The sequence below is a fragment of the Diceros bicornis genome, chromosome 37 (genome assembly GCF_020826845.1).
Source record: "Diceros bicornis minor isolate mBicDic1 chromosome 37, mDicBic1.mat.cur, whole genome shotgun sequence".
In the NCBI taxonomy this organism is placed as follows: domain Eukaryota; kingdom Metazoa; phylum Chordata; class Mammalia; order Perissodactyla; family Rhinocerotidae; genus Diceros; species Diceros bicornis.
In genome coordinates this window covers 19881830-19904044 of record NC_080776.1, presented here as the reverse complement: position 1 = coordinate 19904044, position 22215 = coordinate 19881830, and the positions used below count along the sequence as shown (strand labels likewise).

The following is a 22215-nucleotide window of genomic DNA, read 5'->3' as shown; positions in this document are numbered from 1 at the left end:
CCAGGGCAGGTGGGATCACCCTCAGCTGGAACTGCCACCAAAAACCCCAACCAAAGGCAGCACTTAGGAGAGCATCTCTCAAAGTGTAAAAGGCCATGCCCTTTGACCCAGCCAGTCTTCATGTAAGTATTGTACAGATATGGTTTGTACATGTGCAAAATAAAGTATATAAAAAGGTTATTTACTAGGGCAGCCTAAATAGCAAAACATAGGAAACAACTCTAACTGTGCCGCCACGGGGACTGGTTAAATAAACGATCCTTCCGTGTGAGGAACACTCTGTAGCCGTTAAAAAGGAGGCCACTCTGTACGTGCTGATGCGGAATGAGTTATGAGATAAAGCTAGTTAATGAAAAAGAAGGGCGAGTTCAGACCAGTGTATATGGTATGACTGCATTTGTATTAAATATAATAAATCCACCTGTCTGTTTGTAAATGCATTGACTGAACCTGTCCTGGGACAGGGCAGCCAGAAGACAGGGAGGGAGGAGATAGATTACTGCGTATCTTTTTGAACTTTGTACCTGTGTGTGCTTTACAATTCAACAAATAAATAATTAATTTTTAGAAAACTAAAAAAAAGAGGCAGCATGTGGAAACAAAAATCCTATGCCCCCACCAGTCTCCTCCGCACAGGTCCTGTGGTCCTGGATGCAGGTTGGGGATGGGGGGAGCATCTGGACCTCGGAGGCAAGAGAATCAAGCTGGAGGTAGCCTTACTAAAGTTTCTGGGAATTTGGGTAGCCCACCCACGGTTTCCTTTCCAGAATCTCAGACTTAGAACCCTTGAGGATGTGGATCTGATCCATCTTTGCCTTATTCTTAGTACTTAGGGATACCCTTGGAAGAGCGAACAGGAGTTCCTGCCTTCATTTAATAGATGAGAAACACAGAAGCCCAAGGTCACACAGTGAGGAGGGAATCCTTCACGTTCGCCCAACCATTACATGCCAGGGCAGGTTCAGATTTGACAATTTCCACTCATCCGAGGTCCAGTGCATTGGGATTGCTAGGGAGGTCCACCCTGAAGGGCACCATCTGCTTCAAAGCAGTAACCTGTTCTTCCCTGTTCTGGCTGGAGGCAATTTACTTCATCTGGGGTTTACTTACCTTTTATTATTTTATTTATTTTTAGATGCTCTTTTTTTTTTTGCCCAGCTTTGAGGTATAATTGACATATAAAATTGTAAGATATTTAAAGTGTACATCGTGGTGATTTGGTATATATATATATACATACACACACACACACACACACACACACACATTGTGAAAGGATTCCTTCAACTAGGTAATTAACACATCCATCACCTCACATATTTGTCTTTTTTTTTTTTGGTGAGAACATTTAAGTTCTACTCAGCAAATCCCAATCATATAATATCGTGTTATCAACTATAATCACCATGTTTTACATTAGATCCTCAGACTTTATTCATCTTACAGCTGAAAGTTTGTACCTTTTACCAAACTCTCACTATCTCCCCCACCCTCAGCCCCTGGCAACCATTTTTCTACTCTCTGTTTTTATGTGTTTTTTTTTTTTTGTGAGGAAGACTAGCCCTGAGCTAACATCCAATGCCAATCCTCCTCTTTTTTCTGAGGACGATTGGCCCTGGGCTAACATCCATGGCCATCTTCCTCTACTTTATATGGGACGCCACCACAGCATGGCTTGACAAGCGATGCATCGGTGCGCGCCTGGGATCCAAACCCACGAACCCCAAGCCACGGAAGCAGAGCGCACGCACTTAACCACTGCGCCACTGGGCCAGCCCCAAGTTTGACTTTTTTTTTTATATTCCACATATAAGTGATACCATGCTGTATTTGTTTTTCTCTGGCTTATTTCACTTAGCATAATGCCCTCAAAGTCCATCCATGTGGCAGGATGTCCTTTCTCATGGCTGGATAATATTCCATTGTATATATATACCACATCTTTGTCCATTCACCCACTGATGGACACAGGTTGTTTCCCTATCTTGGCTATGGTGAATAACGTTGCAGTGAACATGGGAGTGCAGATATCTCTTCCATATCCTGTTTTCATTTCCTTTGGATATATACCCAGAAGTGGGATTGCTGGATTACATAGTAGATCTATTTTTAATTTTTTGAGGAACCTCCATGTTGTTTTCCATAGTGGCTGCACCAATTTACATTCTCTTACTTACCTTTTAATTCAATCCTTTGGAGTTTAAGCAAATATTCTCTCCTTTTCTTCTGCCACTCAGTGCCCAGTAAACTCCCATCCAGTCTTCCTTCCCTTTCCTTTTAGAAGACAGCCTCCTATTCTTCCAAAAGAAGAGACCTGCAGACAGGAATTTCCATAATTCTCACGCCCACACTCTATTCACTGAATGGCTATTTACCAAGCACTTTTTATGCACCAGGCACTGAGGGGCACCTAGGAGGCACTTACTGAGCAGGACTGGCTGTAAGCCCCGCCCCCAGAGCCTACATTCTGGCTTAGCCTTACTGTGGGTTACACAGGGACTCTTACCTTTAGTGTCAGATTGTTCTGGACCTTGTTCAAGAATCCTTCCTCACTTACTCTTGTCCTCGCCTTTCTTTTCTGACCTTCCAACTCTTCTTCTATTGCCTCTGTCCCCATAGACTGTAAGAATGTTCATCTTCCTCCTTGAGCCCCATCAGTAGAGCGACCACTCCCTCTCCCAGGAATACTGCCTACAAGGGCACCCTACACCTAGCACTGCCAATTCTCCATCCACGGCAGTGTGGCTTCTGCCCCATCACCTTAAAATGAGTCTTGCCAAAGGGCCAGCCCAGTGGCGCAAGCGGTTAAGTGCGCGCGCTCCGCTGCGGCGGCCCGGGGTTCCCCGCCCCGGCGCGCACCCACGCAAGGCTTGTGAGGCCATGCTGTGGTGGCGTCCCATATAAACTGGAAGAAGATATGCATGGATGTTAGCCCACGGCCAGTCTTCCTCAGCAAAAAGAGGAGGATTGGCAGATGTTAGCTCAGGGCCGATCTTCCTCACACACACACACAAAAAAATGAGTCTTGCCAAAATCTCCAACCAAATCTCTTAATACCAAATCTAGAGGACCCTCTCAGGCCTCACCTTATTTGAACTTCTTGTGGCATCAGACACTGTTCTTTCTTCCCTTTTTCTTGAAACCTTCTCTTCCCTTGGTTTCCAAAGCTGCCCCCTTCTAGCTCTGCTTCTGCCTCTGGGCCTTCTCCCACCCCTAGATGTCTCCCACCACTGGGCCTGGTCTGCCCAGCCTCCTCTCCTCACTCTGGCTGCTATTCTGGGCAGGTTCCTCATGTGTCTGTGGTCATGTGACCACCTCCGCAGAGCCCATTGCCTGAAGCAATGGGTATCCCTCCTGCACTCAACATGCCCAACAGTGGATGCATTAGCTTCCCCCAAAACCTGCAGCCCTGGTTGTGTCCCTTCACTTACATATATACACACTCAACAAATAATGGAAATAAATGATCCTTCCTCCCTCCTTATCCAAGTCACATGCCTGTGGATAATAATGGCTAATATTAATTGAGGGCTTATTATCTGCCTTCAAAAAATACATGCAGCATCTCACTTAATACTCATAACAACCAAGAGGCCAGAACTATTATTATGCCCATTTTATAGATAAAGAAACTGAGATGACAGAGCAGGGTCTCAATTTAAATCCTAGCTCCACTACTTACCAGCTGTGTGACCCTGGACAAGTTAACTTACCTCTCTGTGCCCCAGTTTCCATAAAACAATGACAACTTTTTTGTAAGAGTAAATGAATTAATATATAAAGAACTGGGATAGTGCTTGGAACTTAGTAAGCGTTATATAAGGATTAGGTAGTACTGTTTTTCTATCCCAGACTGGTCATTCCCATTGCTGCTTCTACCTAAATACTTCATTCATTCATTTAACACATAATTTTCACCACTACTTGTGTCAGGCACAGCAGAGAACAAAGTCTGTGTTCCTGTGGCTGGGGAGGGAGCAAACAGACAATAACCACCCAGGTAGTGATAAGCACTGCAGAAGACTCAATCAGAGCGATGTGACATGGAGTCTCTGGGTGCTGCTTCTCACTGGAGGGTTGGGGAAGGCCTCCTAAGAGGTGATGCAAACTGAGATCCGAATGACAAGGAGCCAGCCATGCCAATACGTCTAGAATTCCCCTCTGTCATTTGATCACGCCCACTGATCATCTCTCCAGCCTCTTCCCATGAGTCCCCTAAGCTTGCTCTGTGCCAAACTGCTTGGTAACATGGGGGTCTTATTCCACCATGCCTTGGCTTGTGCTGTTCTGTTTCCAGTCACCCAGTAAGTGTCCCCTGCGCCCCCATCCCGGAGTTCAAAATGGAAACCTCCTCAGGGGACTCTCCACAGATCACCAGAGCCTCCTCCCTGATGAGAGCGCCCCAGCGGGTACTCGTGGGTTTCCTATACACTCAGTCCCAGGAGTGTTCTAGTACGAATTGCAAAATAACTTGATTGCTCACAGGAATCCCCATGCGCCCTTGTTAAAATACAAAGTCCTGGGCCCCAACCCAGGCGTCTTTAATTGGAATCTCCAGAGGTGATTCTGAACATCAGCTCAGTTGGGGAAACATCGTCATAGGTGAAGGTATCCTGGTTTGTAGGAACAATGAGGTACCCGATGCCCAGGACGTATCCTAGGCAGGCTCTAAGCTGAAGAAAGTGCTCTGGGTTAAGTTTGGCATCAATTAAGTTTTGCCCGCAGTGACCCACCTGAACAATGCAAAGACAATCTTCTGTGCCTCCGCCATCGAGGAAACCTTTCCTTTGACTATTTGACCTACTCCTGGACCATCTGGTGACACAGACTTCGCGGCCACATTTTAATGGGTGCTTTAGTCCAAATAAAGAGGGAACTTGTGCATGGTCCAGGGCCTGGCTCTGTGGTCAGCCTGACCAAGTCCCTCTCCCCACCCCACAGATATATAACACCCTGCGACCGCCAGAAAGTTCTCTCTCCGAGCCTGTTCCCTATCGGGAGAAACATCTAGCGCACGAGATTAAATGTGATATCTGTGCACTGCTCATAGTAACTCGCACAAATGTACGCGACTGTCTTTATTAACCGCTCTCAGGAGGCAGCTTTAGGCACGTGGCCCAGGAGGGCATCACCCGCCGAGAGGGGGATTTTTCTGGCCTCTTTCGTTGGCGGGCGGGGCTCAGGAGGGCCCCCAACATGAACCTTGCGGTCCCTGAATTTCCAGAGGTCTCGGGCTCATCAGCAAGGAAACGGGGCGAACTCCTCTCTCCACGGCCGCCGGGAGGCTCAGCGAGGAGCACGCGCCAGAGGCGTGCGTTAGGCCTCCGACGAACTCAAAAGCCGTCCGAGTCGACAAGACCCGAACACATTCGGGAACCGGGGACCACGCGTATTCACCACTCGGGCTCGGGCACAAGCGGCGCCAAAAACGGCCGTATGACAGCGCAGGCGCCGCGAGCGCGGGCCGCGGAGGGGCAGCCGGGCACCGCGCGCCCACGGCCCAATCAGTGCCGGCCTTGCACAAAGCGAGTCCCGCCCCCAGGGCGCCGCCACCGAATCCCCTCCCCCTCCTTGCCTCCTAGGCCCGCCCACTCCCGCCCGCGCCCCGCCCCGCGCCGTTCTCGGGGAGAGGCTCGCGATTGGCTCATGGGATGGACGCGAACTCTGATTGGTCGATACGGAGTCACGAGGGCGCCGTCGTCGCCTTTCCAGAGGCGATTACTGGGCAGGCTCAGTCTTTCGCCTCAGTCTCGAGCTCTAGCTGGCAGCCAAGTGTACGTGCTCCGGGATCTTCAGTACCTGCGGCCGCCATCGACGTCGCTTAGGTTCCTGTGGGCTCGTCTGCGCCACTCGCCCGCCACACGCTCTGCCGTCCTAAGCCGCCATCATGGTGAAGCTTGCAAAGGTAAGAGGCCTTGCCCGCGCAAACACGGACGTCGAGGCCTGCTTTCTGAGGAGCGCGCGCGCGCGGCGCCGCGAGGAGGAGGGCCTGCGCGCCGTCTGAGGCGCGTTCGATGGCGCCATGCTGCGGCAAGTCTCGCGCGATTAGCGGGGAGGTCTCGCGGCTTTTGGCTCCTCGGTAGCGAGGTGAAGAGCTTCGGCAGGTGCCGCGGGTGGTGGATGGGGCGGAGAAAGACTCCGGGACGGAGCGCGGGGAGGGGGCGCTGGGCTTCAGGCCGAGGGATGAGGCCGAACTCCTGCGACGGGCGCGAGCGGGGCCCCGCCTCCTGACGCACGTGCCACGGCGCGGGGCCCGCCACGTGGGCCGCGCCGCGTGGGTCCCGCCGTCCGCGGAGGGAAGCGGGCCGTGGGGCGAGGAGCGGCGGGATGCTGCGGTCGGAGGCCCGGCGGCCTCCGGGCTCGCCACTCGGGCGCGGCGGGCGGGCCCGAGGGGGGCTCGGGAGGGAGGCCCCGCCGCGTGCCTCTGCGCGCACATGGTGGCCTGCGAGGTACCCCACGTGGCCCCGCCGGCCGAAGGGGCGGGGTTGTTACCCTGGGAAAGGAAAACCTCAGAAGGCCAAAGGTCGCTAGGGTACGGCGCGGTTTGGAAAAAAAAAAAGGTCTGAAAGATCGTCGCCCGAATTTGAATATAGATGAGAGCGGTGGAATAAGGGGCCAGAACCTATTTTAAGGTGGTTTTCGCCCCGGCTGAAGGGCTATGGGTTATTGGCTGTTACAAGTGTTCATTTGTAAGCTACCGAATATTTAAAAATTGTGCGGGTTGTAATGATTGATTCTGGAAGTGTAGTTTCAAAGACGGGTGTGCTTAATAAAGGCCAACAGCAAGAGGGAGATAATTTCCTTGAAGTTGGTTTTTCTTCCTATGGTTGGTTTTTGTAAAACCTGACGGAAAATGTGTGGGAGGTTGAGAATTCCCGTCCTAACGTTGATAGCAAGAGGTGGTTTATGATAATTTCGGTATCTAGTAGTATGAAAACTGGATCGTGAGAAAGGGAGATGACTGTATTTTACTGTGAAGAATGATGGCAAAGTATGAGTGGCGTGAAACGTTAGAGGTGTAGTGTGCTAATAAATGTGTGTCTTCTAGGCTGGTAAAAATCAAGGTGACTCCAAGAAAATGGCTCCTCCTCCGAAGGAGGTAGAAGAAGATAGTGAAGATGAGGAAATGTCAGAAGATGAAGAAGATGAGAGCAGTGGAGAAGAGGTAATTATTTGCAGCTTCATGCAGAATTTTGTTGAACTAAAAAATGAGCTAAACAGATGGTATTGGATGTCTGAAAATACTGGCAAAAATAAGATTATATTTGTTCATATATGATCTGTTATGATTGTTGCCCAAGCTCTTCACTGAAGTGTGGAGATACCATAAGGGTAAGTATTTGAGTGAATTTGAGAGAAAATATCTGGAGTCTACTCTTTATGTGCCCTCTGCAAGGCTTGGTGTGATGATGTATTAAATCATTATATTTTTTAGTCCTACATACTAGATGAGGAAACATCCTGGGCAGTTAACTGTCCGATAAGTGGCGGCCCTGAGCATTATATTCAGGTTTGAGGTTAGCCTGTGCTAGCCTCCTAGCAGGATTAATTGGTTTTTATTCCGTTGTATATGCGCTCTGTAACCCTAGTCATTGTACTAAATTATCTCTTGGTGTGGATTAAGGGTTACCACCTCCCTGTGTGTTCACATTGACTCTGTTTAGCACTCCTGACTATTGTTTGCTCACTCTGTAAAGACAACCACTACATTTGTGCTCAGATTGCTTGTTCAGAATTTAATAAAGGTTTTACTCTAACGCATTACCTGATAAGTTAGTAATCAAAAAAGTGGCTTTGAATGTGACTTAAATGTAGATGAATGATGGTTTTTACGAAGCTAACACGTTCACTTTGTATTGATTTTGCAAAGACTGACTGTCCTACTTCATACTCATTTTCTCTGGTCCCAAGAATGAGCTTTCAGTGAACTTGATACCACCACCTGCTGTAGGAGCCCTAAATGATTTAATAACACTTAACATGTAAAGCTTTCTATGTGCAAGCCTTTTATTTGGGTATATAAACTTATAATCAATTTTTAAAACAACAGGTAAGGTTGGTGCTGTTATCATTTTTATATGAGAAAAAAGTTGAGGCTTGAAATTAAGTTTTAAAACTTCGCCTAAGGCCACACAGCAGCAGGCAGGATCCAGACGGTCTATTTTCAGAGTTTGTTAAGAGTGTGCTGCTGTAAAGCTGAAGCGATTATGTAAAGTATGAAGTGCAGGAATTCAGAGGTATTTTAAGTGTTAAGGGTTCCTTATGCTTGTGTATTTTACATGAAGACAAGGGTTCCTTATGCTTGTGTATTTTACATGAAGACGAGGGCTGTGACTGCATGCATATAGAAGGACATGTGATGTGACCCTGTAGTTTAACATGCTAATGTATATCTAGTGCTGGTGGTTTCGAACCAGAACCACTGCCAGAGTTTAGTACCCTTTCATGGAACCAACGCTGTCTTTTTGGGTTTGGAAACAGACTTATGTTTGTTTTAATGTATCCTCGAGGTTATCATCCCTCAGAAAAAAGGCAAGAAGGCTACCACAACTCCAGCAAAGAAGATGATGGTTTCCCCCACAAAAAAAGTTGCAGTTGCCACACCGGGCAAGAAAGCAGTTGTCACTCCTGGCAAAAAGGCAGCAGCTCCACCGGCAAAGAAGACAGTTACACCAGCCAAAGCAGTAGCAACCCCTGGCAAGAAGGGAGCCACACCAGCCAAAGCTTTGGTAGCAACCCCTGGTAAGAAGGGAGCAGCCACCCCAGCCAAGGGAGCAAAGAACGGTAAGAATGCCAAGAAAGAAGACAGTGATGAGGAAGATGATGACGACAGTGAAGAGGATGATGAGGACGATGAAGATGAAGATGAGGAAGAATTTGAGCCAGCAGTGATGAAAGCAGCAGCTGCTGCTGCCCCTGCCTCAGATGATGAGGATGATGAGGAAGAGGATGAGGAGGAAGACGATGAGGAGGAAGAGGAGGAGGAAGACGATGACGAAGATGGTAAGGAGTTCTCTTGGTGGTTTACATTTGTTTTTCTTAAGATTTTCCTAGAAGTAATGTTGGTTTGGGGAGAATTCTCTTGAGTTTTTGACTAGGTGGCTTCTCTTTCAGACTCTGAAGAAGAAGCTATGGAGACCACACCGGCCAAAGGAAAGAAAGCTCCTGCAAAAGCTGTTCCTGTGAAGGCCAAGAGCACAGCTGAGGATGAAGATGAAGAGGAGGAGGATGAGGACGAGGAGGACGATGAGGAAGATGATGATGAGGAGGACGATGACGAGGAGGAGGATGAGGACGAGGAGGAGGAAGAGGAGGAAGGTAATCAAATTAGACTGCGAAGTAGGTTGTCATGAGCTTTGTTTAAAGGAGGCACGTGAATGTGTGGCTACTCCTGGATGACACAGCTTGTTTGACCTCTTGTCCAGAGCCTGTCAAAGAAGCACCTGGAAAACGAAAGAAGGAAATGGCCAAACAGAAAGCAGCTCCTGAAGCCAAGAAGCAGAAAGTGGAAGGTAACTTGTGGAGTGGGGGGTGGATATGACACCTAAAGCACAAGTGATGAACAACGAAGGGACTTAATTCTGAAACCTGATGTTGCACTGCGATGTGCTGATGTGCTGGGTGTAGAAATTTTTAAGTTTGTGCCTTACTTTACGAATAGACTAATTTGAATTCGGTTTTTTGTACAGCCACAGAACCGACTACATCTTTCAATCTCTTTGTTGGAAACCTGAACTTCAGCAAATCTGCTCCTGAGTTAAAAACGGGTATCAGTGACCTTTTTGCTAAAAATGATCTCGCTGTTGTGGATGTCAGAATTGGTGTGTCTAGGTAAGTAAGAGGAAGTATGCCGCGGTGCTTCTGCACATTACTCCTGGGTCTCCTGGTGCTTTTGCCCTCTGCTTTTGGGACCTTAGACCACTACTCTTAAACACGAATATGTAAAAGTCTTTGAAGACTAGACATTAACAGATTGTCATTAGATGATCATATGGGAAAGCCCCAAATTGAAATTTCCATAAATCTCCCTTAACTTTTGATCAAGCACAAAATAATTTTTAGTAAGTTATGAGATTAGATGCTTATTCTTAGGAATCTCTAAAACTATTAGACTTAAATAGCCATGATAGTGAATGTTTTTAGCCAGACAGTATTCTCCTTAGTGCTCAAACAGGATCTTTTGTCAGCTCCTGCTATCAGTTACAAGCAGTGTAGCTCATAAAGACCTCAAGGGTGAACTTGAATCAGGTCTTGGTACTTAGAAGTTGCTGTAGCTGCAGCTGGTAGAGCCGTGACTTTTCGTTAATGCTTTGGGTCCTTTTTTACTTCATGCTAGTTTGTACTAGCACATTAGTGTTGCTGGTTGCCCAGAATACATGTTATGTGGCTCTTGGGGTTTTTTTCCCACCTATAATTTTGCCCTCTTCACCTGGTCACCTAAAGGAAGTTTGGCTATGTGGATTTTGAATCTGCTGAAGACCTGGAAAAAGCCTTGGAACTCACCGGTTTAAAAGTCTTTGGCAACGAAATTAAACTAGAAAAACCAAAGGGAAAAGACAGTAAGAAAGGTATGTAAGGCTTTAGCTAATTGTGATATTGATAGGTAACTTGTTAATGGATATGTATCTAGTCTAATATATACTCGGGAACTAGTTGGCCAGAGTAAATAGTTTAACCATTTCCCCTTTGTTTCCTCATAAGGCTGTGAGGGTTATATGAATTAGAATGTTAAATATCTCCAACAGTGACTAGTGCTGCTTGCTGGTATTAACAGTTGCCAAGTCAGGTAAGCAAGAGTAGAATTGGTTAGAATTACCTAAATTAAGATAGGCCTTTCCTCAGTGAGGTTAGATCAGATCCCTAATTATTTTTGTATCCTTTATCTTTTCTATATGTACTTCTCATGTTTCAGAGTGTGTTTGGGGTGTTGTTTTGTTGTTGTTGTTTTTGTGAGGAAGATTAGACTTGAGCTAACATCTGTTGCCAATCCGTCTTTTTGCTGAGGAAGATTGGCCCTGGGCTAACATCCATGCCCATCTTCCCCTACTTTATATGGGACGCTGCCACAGCATAGCTTGACAAGTGGTGCGTCGGTGCACTCCCGGGATCCGAACCTGTGAACCCCGGGCTGCCGCACGTCACCAGGCAGGCTCCTTGGCGTTTTTTTTTTTTATTCAAAACTATTGGGCACCTACTCTAGGTTGAGCTCTGTTCTAAAAGTATCCAGCACGTAGTTTGACATCAGTTGTGACAGTAACTTGTGTTTTGCCAGAGCTGTAGCTCCATAGTAGTAGAGTGCCTTCTATGTTGTAGGATCACAAATTATTTCCTGACCGGAACTTTTCCACTGGTCAGTCTTTGTTAGTCTTTGGGGGAGGGGTCTTTTAAGCCATCCAGTTCATTTTTGTTTGTTTTTATCTAGATCGGGATGCGAGGACACTTTTGGCTAAAAATCTGCCTTACAAAGTTACTCAGGATGAATTAAAAGAAGTGTTTGAAGATGCTTTGGAGATCAGATTAGTCAGCAAGGACGGAAAGAGTAAAGGGTATGTTAATGTGCTTACTGCAATGTTAAGAGCTCTATTAAAATCACTGTACTTCTTTGATTCATAAAAGAAATGTTGATCCAGTTTTCCTAGGTGTGTGGTTTTGGGCAAATTAACCTATAACCTATGCCTCAATTTTCCATCTGTACAGTGGGGATAATGTATTTAATTTACGGAGTGGTTTTGAGAAGGGAGCTGATAGGTATATCACAAAATGTGCCTAGCTTATAAATGTCTTGTAAGTAATAACAATCCCAGTGAGATGGGGTTACCAGGAACAAATTTTCTAGGTATTTGGCAGATTTTGTGTAATAGAGGGAAAGTTTTAATTGAAAAGAGGAAGATGGCAGAAATGTTGAACATTTCAATTAGTATACCACAAAGGATATTTTTATTGTACGCATCTGAAACAAGGTCATGTTGCTTGAGAGTAAAACTTTTCTGTTAAAGAATTAATATGGTTTTAAAAATCATGTGAGTTCTTACGTTTTTTCCGTATTGCAGGATTGCTTATATTGAATTTAAGACAGAAGCTGATGCAGAGAAAACCTTTGAAGAAAAGCAGGGAACAGAGATAGATGGGCGATCTATTTCCCTGTACTATACTGGAGAGAAAGGTCAAAGTCAAGATTACAGAGGTGGAAAGAATAGCACTTGGAGTGGTAAGAACTTATAGGTTTCCTGCAGGATTCCAGGGTGGATAGAGAAAAATCCTTTGCATCTTTGTACTTAAATAAGTTGACTGATTATCAATTTTTTTTTTCCCTTTGGTGAGGAAGATTCGCTCTGAGCTAACATCTGTTGCCAGTCTTCCCCTGTTTTTGCTTGAGGAAGATTAGCTCTGAGCTAACTTTTGTGCCAGTCTTCCTTTATTTTGTATATGGGTCACTGCCACAGCGTGGCTGACGAGTGGTGTAGGTGCCTGGGGTTGGAAGCTGCAAACCTGGGCTGCTGAAGTGAAGCGTGCCAGACTTAACCACTATGCCATGGGGCTGGCCCGTAACTGATTAATTTGATGTAGATATGGATCAACCAAGTTGTACCTCTGTAATAATAATTCACTGTCTTGAATGAGAGCTGTATGAAATCCTTTTACATTAGAACATAGACAAATCTAGCTTCATATGTATGTTTTATACTTTAAATGACGAGACCACGTGCGTTTTTAAATTAGAATATTCTCAGAAGACAGATCAGTAGTCAGCTTAAACATCTGAACAGCAGGAATGGAAGGAAGCAGCAGGACATAATAGATAAATAAGTACTCAATGTGTTGAGTAACAAGTGAGATTCCACTGGCCTCAACATTGGCATGTTAACTCTCCTAAGCACAGAAGTTCTTACCAACAATGATGTGACTCAGTGCTATGACTGAAGTTGGGAATCACTGTTTCAGAGTCTTAAATTTGACATCTCTCTATTCGCAGGTGAATCAAAAACGCTGGTTTTAAGCAACCTCTCCTATAATGCCACAGAAGAAACTCTTCAGGAAGTATTTGAGAAGGCTACGTTTATCAAAGTGCCCCAGAACCAAAATGGCAAATCTAAAGGGTAAAATAATTAGTATCTTTATGTTGTCAGTTGTGGGCTGTAAAAGTGACTTGCATAGATCTAAAAAACAGTAAAATAATGTTGTCTTGGCTGTTAGAAGTTGAATCATTGTAGGTACACAAATCAGTTTAAATAAAGAGCATCATTTAAGTATCTGCTTGAGGAAAAAGCCTTGGTGGTATCAAGTATACAGGAGCTGAGTACTTGGTAACTTATTTTAAATGTTGGCTGTTCATCCTCAGGTATGCGTTTATAGAATTCGCTTCATTTGAAGATGCTAAAGAAGCTTTAAATTCCTGTAATAAAAGGGAAATTGAGGGCAGAGCAATCAGGTTGGAGTTGCAAGGACCCAGGGGATCACCTAATGCAAGAAGCCGTAAGTTACTGTTCAGAGGGTGTTGTGGTTGGGGGAGAGTTCTCCTCAGTGCTGGTCTTCAAATTTTTTATATCAAATCTAGAGATGAACATTGGTTTTTTTCCCGTTGCTGCTGAGGGAACGATACTGGATATGATGACTGATTATCTGAGAAATAATTGATGAAATCTCAAGAAAATTCCTCTAGATAGTCAAGTTCTGATCCAGCTGTGTCAACTCTGAGTAGCAGATTTCCCTTTGGTCACTGCCCTGTGTGGTGGTTTTAGCTGCCTGCTTTAGGAGTACTGTCTCACTTGTTTGGGTTGCTTCTCCTGCTTTCCATGAAAGACCTGAGACAGGATCTCAACTGCTCTGGTGACCAGCATAAACTCGACAGTGATCTAAGTCCTTTGTCTTAATTAAACACTGGTTTGCTAAGTTCCTTTTACCTACTTTTTGTTATACAAACATTTAAAGTGAAAGGCTAGCATCTGCTAAGATGAGCATTCTTGGCCAGTAGTCATGCTAGACATATAGAAATCCAGCATCTGGTCATTATGAATTGTGATTTTAAAGGTACAATGTTTTTTTAATCTTCTCCAGAGCCATCCAAAACTCTGTTTGTCAAAGGGCTGTCTGAGGATACCACAGAAGAGACGTTGAAGGAGTCATTTGATGGCTCTGTTCGTGCAAGGATAGTCACCGACCGGGAGACCGGATCCTCCAAAGGGTAAGATGCAGGAAATATACACTGTCCACTGGGTGGGAACCTCCCCCCAACATGTCTTCTCATTGAGCTCCTTTCTGTCGATTGGTGGCAGTTTATGGATTCGCACGAGAAGAAGAGACAATGCACAGAGCTAGCATGATTTTGCCTTCTGTCTTCACAGAGGTATATTCTGCTGTTTTGTGAGACATTTCTGGAATTCAAGCTGTCAGTAAAACCAGTTGCAACTTTCCCTAGGGAAGTACTCTGCTACTTGGGCCTTTCTCAGTTAAGCAAGGCTGCTTGCTGTGGGATCACCACCCAACGTGTGAGGTTAACTTTGGCACTTGTTCAGTATGTGTTGGCTTTATACTGGGTAATTTCATTTGGTGTTTTAGGTTTGGTTTTGTAGACTTCAACAGTGAAGAAGATGCCAAAGCTGCCAAGGAGGCTATGGAAGATGGTGAAATTGATGGAAACAAAGTTACTTTGGACTGGGCCAAGCCTAAGGGTGAAGGTGGCTTTGGGGGTCGCGGCGGAGGCAGAGGCGGCTTCGGAGGCCGAGGTGGTGGCAGAGGAGGCCGAGGTGGATTCGGTGGCAGAGGCCGGGGAGGCTTTGGAGGTAAGGACAGTAGGAGGTTACCTCAGTGTTGCAGTGGACACCACATGGCACATGCACTTTGGAATTTGTGCAGGGCCAGGGTTCCCTGCATCAGTCCCCAGGTTGTCACTCATCACTCTGGGGAGGGGAGGGCTCCTGGCAGCCTTGCACCCATTCTTAACGTCTTGCCTTCTGCAGGGCGAGGAGGCTTCCGAGGAGGCAGAGGAGGAGGAGGAGACCACAAGCCACAAGGAAAGAAGACGAAGTTTGAATAGTTTCTTCTGTCCCTCTGTCTTTCCCTCTTCCATTTGAAAGAAAGGACTCTGGGGTTTTTACTCTGTTACCTGATCAATGACAGAGCCTTCTGAGGACATTCCAAGACAGTATACAGTCCTGTGGTCTACTTGGAAATCCGTATAGATAACATTTCAAGGGAGATACCCTGTTGGTTTTGACTGGATATTCGTATAAACTTTTTAAAGAGATGAGTGATAGAGCTAACCCTTATCTATAAGTTTTGAATTTATATTGTTTCTTCCCATGTACAAAACCATTTTTTTCCTACAAATAGTTTTTTTTTTTTTTTGCGTTGGGGGGGCATTGTAAAGGAAAGCAGAATGTTTTATCATGATTTTTGCTTCAGCAACTTCGGGACAAATTAAAAGTCCTAAACTCTGGTGCCAGACTTATACTTTCTAGAGTGTTTCTCCTGGAATATCACTGAAGGCGGATCGTGACAAAGCCAGCTCTGCCATGCCAGGTCCACCCCACCCCTGATGGAAATGCTTGATGCTTTAGTTTCGAGTATCCCAGCCACAAGTTTTGGTGAAATGGCCAGAGAGGACCAGCTGAATTCTGCAGCCGTGTGTGTGTTGTGACATGAAAGGCTTCTTGGAAGTCTGCTGTGGCTTCTGATTGTAGAGGGCCTAAAAAAGTGGTTTGGAAAGAAGGGCAGGAGCACAGTGATCAGACCTTAGGTATGCAGCCAAGGGCATGGGTTCTGGAATTGGCAATGACTCATGAATAAATTTATGCTGGGTGAATGGACCAGTGGAGGCTGGGGAGGAAATGACCCATCTAGTAGGTGGACTTGGTATTTTTTTGGAAGTCCTCCAGCAACTTCGGGTTCAGCTGACAGGCCTTTGGTTTGCACTATGGATAGTACTCAGGCATTGTATCTGGTTTATTAAATGTTCCCTGCCTCCTCTTGTAATAAAAGTTAAAGGCCACATGAGAGGTTCTAGGTCAAGGGATTTTTAACATGGTGATAAGTTAGTTGAAAACAGTGTTCCAGATGCTGCAGAGCTGAGATTTTTTTACTTTGGCAGCCAAGTTTATAAGCTTGTGGACTCATAACTGCCTGTTCTGATTAGACAAGTCAGTACCAAATCAAAATATGATGCTGGTAGAGTTCAATAAACTTAGAAGATATGAGAAGGATGCAGTGGATATTGTAGTTCTGTCCTGGTTGTTCACTAGTGTGGTGAGGATATCTAAGTCTTGTGCATATCACCCACCACTTCATCAGTCCTGTTCCAGATAACGGAGGACATTTTGTGGGACATGCTCTGCTTTGAGGGGGAAGATGGCCAGTTAAAGTTAGGTGCTGCTATGAGGAAAATTCAAGCCAGAAGAAGGATGTCCTCTAATCAGGCAAATCTGAAAAATGAACACTTGGCAGCTTATATTTTTCTAGATTTAAAATTTTCTGTTAGTTGGAACCCATCAAGGATATGAGTTAAGGGGCCAGCCCAGTGGCATAGCAGTTAAGCTCACACTTTTCAGTTCAGTGGCCCGCGGTTCACAGGTTTGGATCTGGGTCACAGACCGGCACACCGCTGGTCAAGCTGTGCTGTGGCGGCGTCGCATATCAAGCAGAGGAAGATGGGCATGGATGTTAGCCAAGGGCCAATCTTCCTTGCCAAAAAAAAAGTCATGGATGAAATACAATGAGAAAAGTAAATCTCGGTCTATTCCAAAAAAGGTAGGAAAAAAAATGTTAAAAAAGGAAATGAGTTAAGTCTGTTAGTTCTTAAATTATAGCAAGGCTGAGTAGAGTTAATGACTGAATACATGTCAGTTTATCTCACTGACTTCAAGTCTGTCCCAAATTGGACTTCAAGAAGGCCTGTGACAGGCGTAGTTAAGTTCGCACACTCCTCATGGCCCAGGGTTTGCAGGTTCGCATCCTGGGCGTGACCTACACCACTCATCAAGCCATGCTGTGGCGTGGTCCCATATACAAAATAGAGGACAATGGGCACAGATGTTAGCTCAGGGCCAATCTTCTTCACAAAAAAAGGGCCTGTGAGGGTGGTCATTGAGTCTTGTGGGACCCGTTGAAGGGTGACTTCAGGGCTTTCTCCAGTACCCTGCAGCCTCCCAAGTGGATACCCATCGTGGCTGGCTGCTTTTCTCAACTTTGGCAGGCTTGTGAGTTTAAGTAAGCTAGACAATGTAATAAGCCATTTGGCCATCTAGGAATATGAATTAGGTTTGCTACTAGCTCAGGCCCAGCGCAGCCAGTGCTTGTTCAGTACTTATATGACTTGTGAGAGTCTGAGAGGGGTTTTGCTGGGGGGAGGGGAAGGCTTGAACTGACCCTGCCAGCAGCTGAGTTGCAGAAGGAGCTGTTTTTGTGATAGGGCCTGTGTTGCAAGGTTGGACACAAGTCTGAAGCTGCCCTGCCATTAGAGATGCTCTCACACATTTGATGAGGTAGTTACCGCTGCTGATACTGTGCCCACGATGTGCCAGGTGTTAACCTCAGTCCCACTATAAACCTGTGGGGACGGACAAGGGCTATTCTCTTTTTCCTTCCCGTTCCTTAAGGGAAGGAAAAAGTCCAGCTCTTGTTATTACTGGTTGTTCCAACTAAAGGTACTGTGCTGATTTCCCCTGGAATGAAGATGAGGACAGAGGGTGGTTACTCTGCAGGGCCAGAGAGGAGCACTAGGGCTTGCATTTTAGGGACTGGAATCCTGCAAATATCTTAATTCTAGGCCTTCCTGGTGCCCGTTTCTGGTTTCTGATTTGGGGGGTTGGGTGAGAATCTTGCAGCCATTTTAGAAAAGCTGTCAGTTCCTTTCAGCAAATGGTTGTCGCCAGTTGCGTCATTCTTCCAGCAGGTGGCAGCGCATCCACAAGGATGTGAAAACCTGAAAGTGATTTCTGGCTAGTGGGTCTTGAGCTCCAAACTCACTTTCAAATTAAGGGATAGGGCCTGGGAATCGGCAGGAAGTCCACTCAGCACATTTTGAGAGATGCTGTGAAATCGCCAGAGAAGTGGTTTCCAATTGAGTCCTAGAACTAGAATTTATTGAATATGGGTTCTGTGCCATTTATCTGTGTTATCCCATTTATCCATGCATGGTCCACTAATTTTCTCCTTGTATCTCAATCTTGGTCTCCCCTCAGCCTGAAAAAGTGCTAAAGCTTTTCTCATCCAAAAAGATACCGTCCCCTGGCTGTACTTGCCACCCTTCATTGCCAACTTTGCAAAGAACCACACCCCTGCCTCCCAGTCCTTTACTCCCAGCACTGCGGTCTGTCCCCTCACCCCTTTTGTGCTCAGTAACGGTGCCCATGACCAAAGGCTGCAAATCCAGTGGCCATTTGCAAGAAGAGTGCTTGACACAGTAGGTACTTGATGTGTGATGAGTAAAGGAACCGTGGAGAAGCTCCTTCCTCTAACTGCAGGGAAACCTGTGGTAGCAGGAGGGACTCTTCAGGCCATGAGTTCTTAGCGTACGTTTTTAAAGTTCTTAACGTTTTTATGTTAAAGCTTTTGGGGGTCTGGTAAAGCCTTTGGACTCCTCAGGATATTTTTTCAAAATCATTTTTTTAAAAAGTTTACAAGGAAAACCAATTATATTGAAGTAAAATTATTAAAGTAATTTTTGTGGTAGAATTATATAAGTTAGTACATTAGATAAGATGCATTTACATTTAAAATATAGTTCAGTTAGGGAATCTGTTGTTGGTAATAATGGAGTGGCTTATAACAGAATAACCCTCCTGTTGATAACAATTATAAACTGGACAAAATATAAAAATCAACTTTGAAGGTGTTGGAGGAGAGACAATTCTGGATAGAGACTGGAGCAGATACCATCCTTGAAAGAAGGTAAGCCTGTTGGGTCAGATCCACATTTAACCAGTTTTTCCCCTGAGGGCACCCCGAATTCCTGTGATTTCTTGGGCATAGAGTTTAAGCAGAAAGTGGGTCTTACCATCCTGAAGAGTCAAGTTGGAGTTTGAGTCTGGAAATTATCCTGAAAACGAGGGACACACAGAGGAGAAAGCTATAAAATCTGCATACTAATTGCCCTCAAATTCTTGGCTGGGCCCTACATCATGTGTGCGCAGGGCAAGACTAGTGCGCCCAAGGGAGAGCAGCTGTGGAAGAGCTGGCCAGATTCCAGCAGCTGCCTGGTGCTGGAGAGACAGTTGGGCGTTCAAGTTCTGCCCAGCTAGAGGGGTTTGATAAACACTTTAAGCTTGCTTTTTTGTGTGAGGAAAATCAGCCCTGAGCTAACATCCAATGCTGATCCTCTTTTTTCGCCGAGGAAGACTGGCCCTGAGCTAACATCCGTGCCCATCTTTTTCTACTTTATATGGGACACCACCACAGCATGGTGTGATAAGAGGTGCGACAGTGCGCGCCTGGGATCCGAACCCGCAAACCCCGGGCCGTGGAAGCGGAGAGGGCACACTTAACTGCTCACTGCTTTCGCCACTGGGCTGGCCCCTTGAGCTTTCCTTTGACGCTGAGGAGGGTCATACTTTAGCAGCCACATTCTAGGCCTTAGGACTAAGGGCAAAATGCAGAACTGTGAGACACCCTAACAAAGCCAAAAGCCTAAAACTAAGCCCCCCAGGGCCGGCCAGGTTGCATAGCGGTTAAGCACGCGCGCTCCGCTGCGGCGGCCTGAGGTTTGCAGGTTCGGATCCTGGGTGCGCACCAACGCACCCCTTGTGAAGCCATGCTGTGGGGGCGTCCCATATAAAGTGGAGGAAGATGGGCACCGATGTTAGCCCAGGGCCCATGTTCCTCAGCAAAAAGAGGAGGATTGGCGGATGTTAGCTCAGGGCCAATCTTCCTCACACAACAAAAGTAATAAAACTAAGCCTCCCCATAATCGGGATGATCTCTCAGGTATTTAATTGCCTACTACAACAAAATTCAACAGTGTTCAGAGGAAGATAACAGAATCTAGACTCTCTACAGTGTAATATACAATGTCCAGTAACCAAAAAAGTATGAAAATGTCTACAGTCAGAAAAAAACATAACTCGTTGACATTTGTAGGCAAGGACTAGAATCATAAATATGGTAAAGAATTTGTGGGAAAAGATGAATATATTGAATGAAGAAATGAGGAATTTCTAGAAAGGTATGGAAACTCTAAGAAAAGAACCAGATGGCAATCCTAGCACTGAAAGTCAGTGGAAAAATTCACTAGAAGGGCTTAACAGCAAAAGAAAGAATCAGTAAACTAGATCAGTAGAAATTATTGACAGAGTTCAGGACAAGCCACCCCAAATTATGGCATCTTGGTGTATTAAATATTTCAAACTGAAGGGATTTGAGAAATGGCAGGTGCAGGAACGACTGACTTTCCCCTGAAGCAGGTCGGAGATGCCCTCATGTGAGAGGTGCCCTCCCTATACCTGGCAGAAAGGAACATCCTTATCTCTGAAGACAGCGACACCAAGAGGGCATTTGAGGGAACAGGCCCTGCTGTTTCTGCCAGTTTACTGCACTTAGCTCATACCTTTTCTTGGATCCTACCGCATTTCCCACAACTCTCCAATAACATAAGGACGCTCGGGTTTAACTGCTTCTTCACGTCTTCATTTCCTTAGGAAGGCTCCCGTGCCGTGATAACTAATATTAAATAAATGTGTATGCTTTTCTCTTGTTCATCTCTGTTTTACTACGGGGCTCCAGCCAAGAACTTAGAAGGGTAGAGGAAAAGATTTTTTTCTTTCCTTACATTATCCAAACTGAAGCTCAAAGAGAAAAAAGATTGGGGAAGAAACGAACAGAGCCTCAGGGCCTGCCCAGTGGCACAGTGGTTAAGTTCCCAGGCTCCCCTGCTTTGGCGGCCCCGGGGTTCAAGGTTCGGATGCCGACAGGGACCTATGCACTGCTGGGTAAGCCATGCTGTGGCAGGCGTCCCACATATAAAATAGAGGAGGATGAGCAGGATGGTAGCCCAGGGCCAATCTTCCTCAGCAAAAAGAGGAAGATTGGCAACAGATGTTAGCTCGGGGCTAGTCTTCCTCACCAAAAAAAAAAAAAAGAACAGAGCCTCAATGACAATATCAAATTGTCTAACATAGGTGTAACTGAGTCCAAGAAGGAGAGGAGCGACTGAACAGGGCAGAAAGAAATCTCTTTGAAAAATAACGGCTGGGGGCCGGCATAGTGGTTAGGTTCAGGGCTCTGCTTCAGGGGCCCGGTTCGTGGATTCAGATCCCGCCCGGACCTACGCACTGCTCGCCAAGCCATACTGTGGCGGAGTCCCACATACAAAATAGAGGAAGACGGGCACAGATGTTAATTCATGGCGAATCTTCTTCACCAAAAAATAAAAATAAAATAATGGCTGAAAATTTCTAAATTTGATGTAAAACAATGCACAGACCCAAGAAGAAAGCCACACCTCAGCACATCATAACTGAGTTGTTGAAAAGCAAAGATAAAGAAAAACTTTAAAACAAACAAACAAAAAAGACCCATTACATGCAAAGGAACATCTATAAGAGTGATGACAAAATTCTCATCAGGAAAAATATAAAGCAGTGGATGACATCTTTAAAGTGCTAAAAGAAAAACATCAATCTAGAGTTCTCTCTATGAAGTATTCTTCAAAAATGATTGAGAAATAAGTCATTTTCAAATAAATGAAGCTGAGAGAATTCATCACAGCACACTTGCAGTTCAAGAAATGCTAGAGAAAGTTTTTCAGGCTGAAGGGAAAGGATATCAGATGGAAAGCTGGATCTACAGGAAGAAGTAAAGAGCACTGGAAATGGTAACATTCTCTTCATTAAAAAAAATTTTTCTTTTGTGAGGAAGATCAGCCCTGTGCTAACATCTGCCAATCCTCCTCTTTTTGCTGAGGAAGACTGGCCCTGGCCTAACATCCGTGCCCATCTTCCTCCACTTTATATGGGATGCCGCCACAGCATGGCTTGCCAAGTGGCGCATCAGTGGGCACCCAGGATCTGAACTGGCGAACCCCGGCCACCGCAGCAGAACGCGCGCACTTAACCGCTTGCGCCACGGGGCCGGCCCGGTAACAGTCTCTTTAAAAGACCGCCTAAAGCAAAAGCAATAACGTACACGTATTATGGGGTTTATAATATATGTACAACTAAAATATGTAACAAAAATAACACAAATTAGGGGGGGTGGGTAAATGGAATTATATAGTTTTAAGATTCT

At 45.6% G+C, this 22215-nt stretch overlaps 1 protein-coding gene and 3 non-coding genes across 4 annotated transcripts; all 4 read left to right on the top strand.

Moving 5' to 3' along the window:
• The first annotated feature begins 5757 nt into the window (after nt 1–5757).
• Nucleotides 5758–15444, top strand: NCL (nucleolin). The gene is made up of 14 exons (XM_058533200.1): nt 5758–5905; nt 7049–7165; nt 8511–9003; nt 9115–9318; nt 9426–9512; nt 9690–9831; nt 10444–10568; nt 11423–11546; nt 12051–12208; nt 12974–13097; nt 13340–13473; nt 14056–14182; nt 14557–14780; nt 14958–15444. Exons 1-14 carry the CDS (start codon nt 5888–5890, stop codon nt 15032–15034), a joined length of 2154 nt encoding a protein of 717 aa, XP_058389183.1. The 5' UTR covers nt 5758–5887; the 3' UTR covers nt 15035–15444.
• On the top strand, nt 9549–9618 carry LOC131399339 (small nucleolar RNA SNORD82). Its single transcript, XR_009217105.1, has one exon. It is a non-coding gene; the product is annotated as a small nucleolar RNA SNORD82 (small nucleolar RNA).
• Nucleotides 13601–13680, top strand: LOC131399340 (small nucleolar RNA SNORD20). Its single transcript, XR_009217106.1, has one exon. It is a non-coding gene; the product is annotated as a small nucleolar RNA SNORD20 (small nucleolar RNA).
• On the top strand, nt 14236–14372 carry LOC131399348 (small nucleolar RNA SNORA75). The gene has a single exon (XR_009217114.1). It is a non-coding gene; the product is annotated as a small nucleolar RNA SNORA75 (small nucleolar RNA).
• Nucleotides 15445–22215: the final 6771 nt, after the last annotated feature.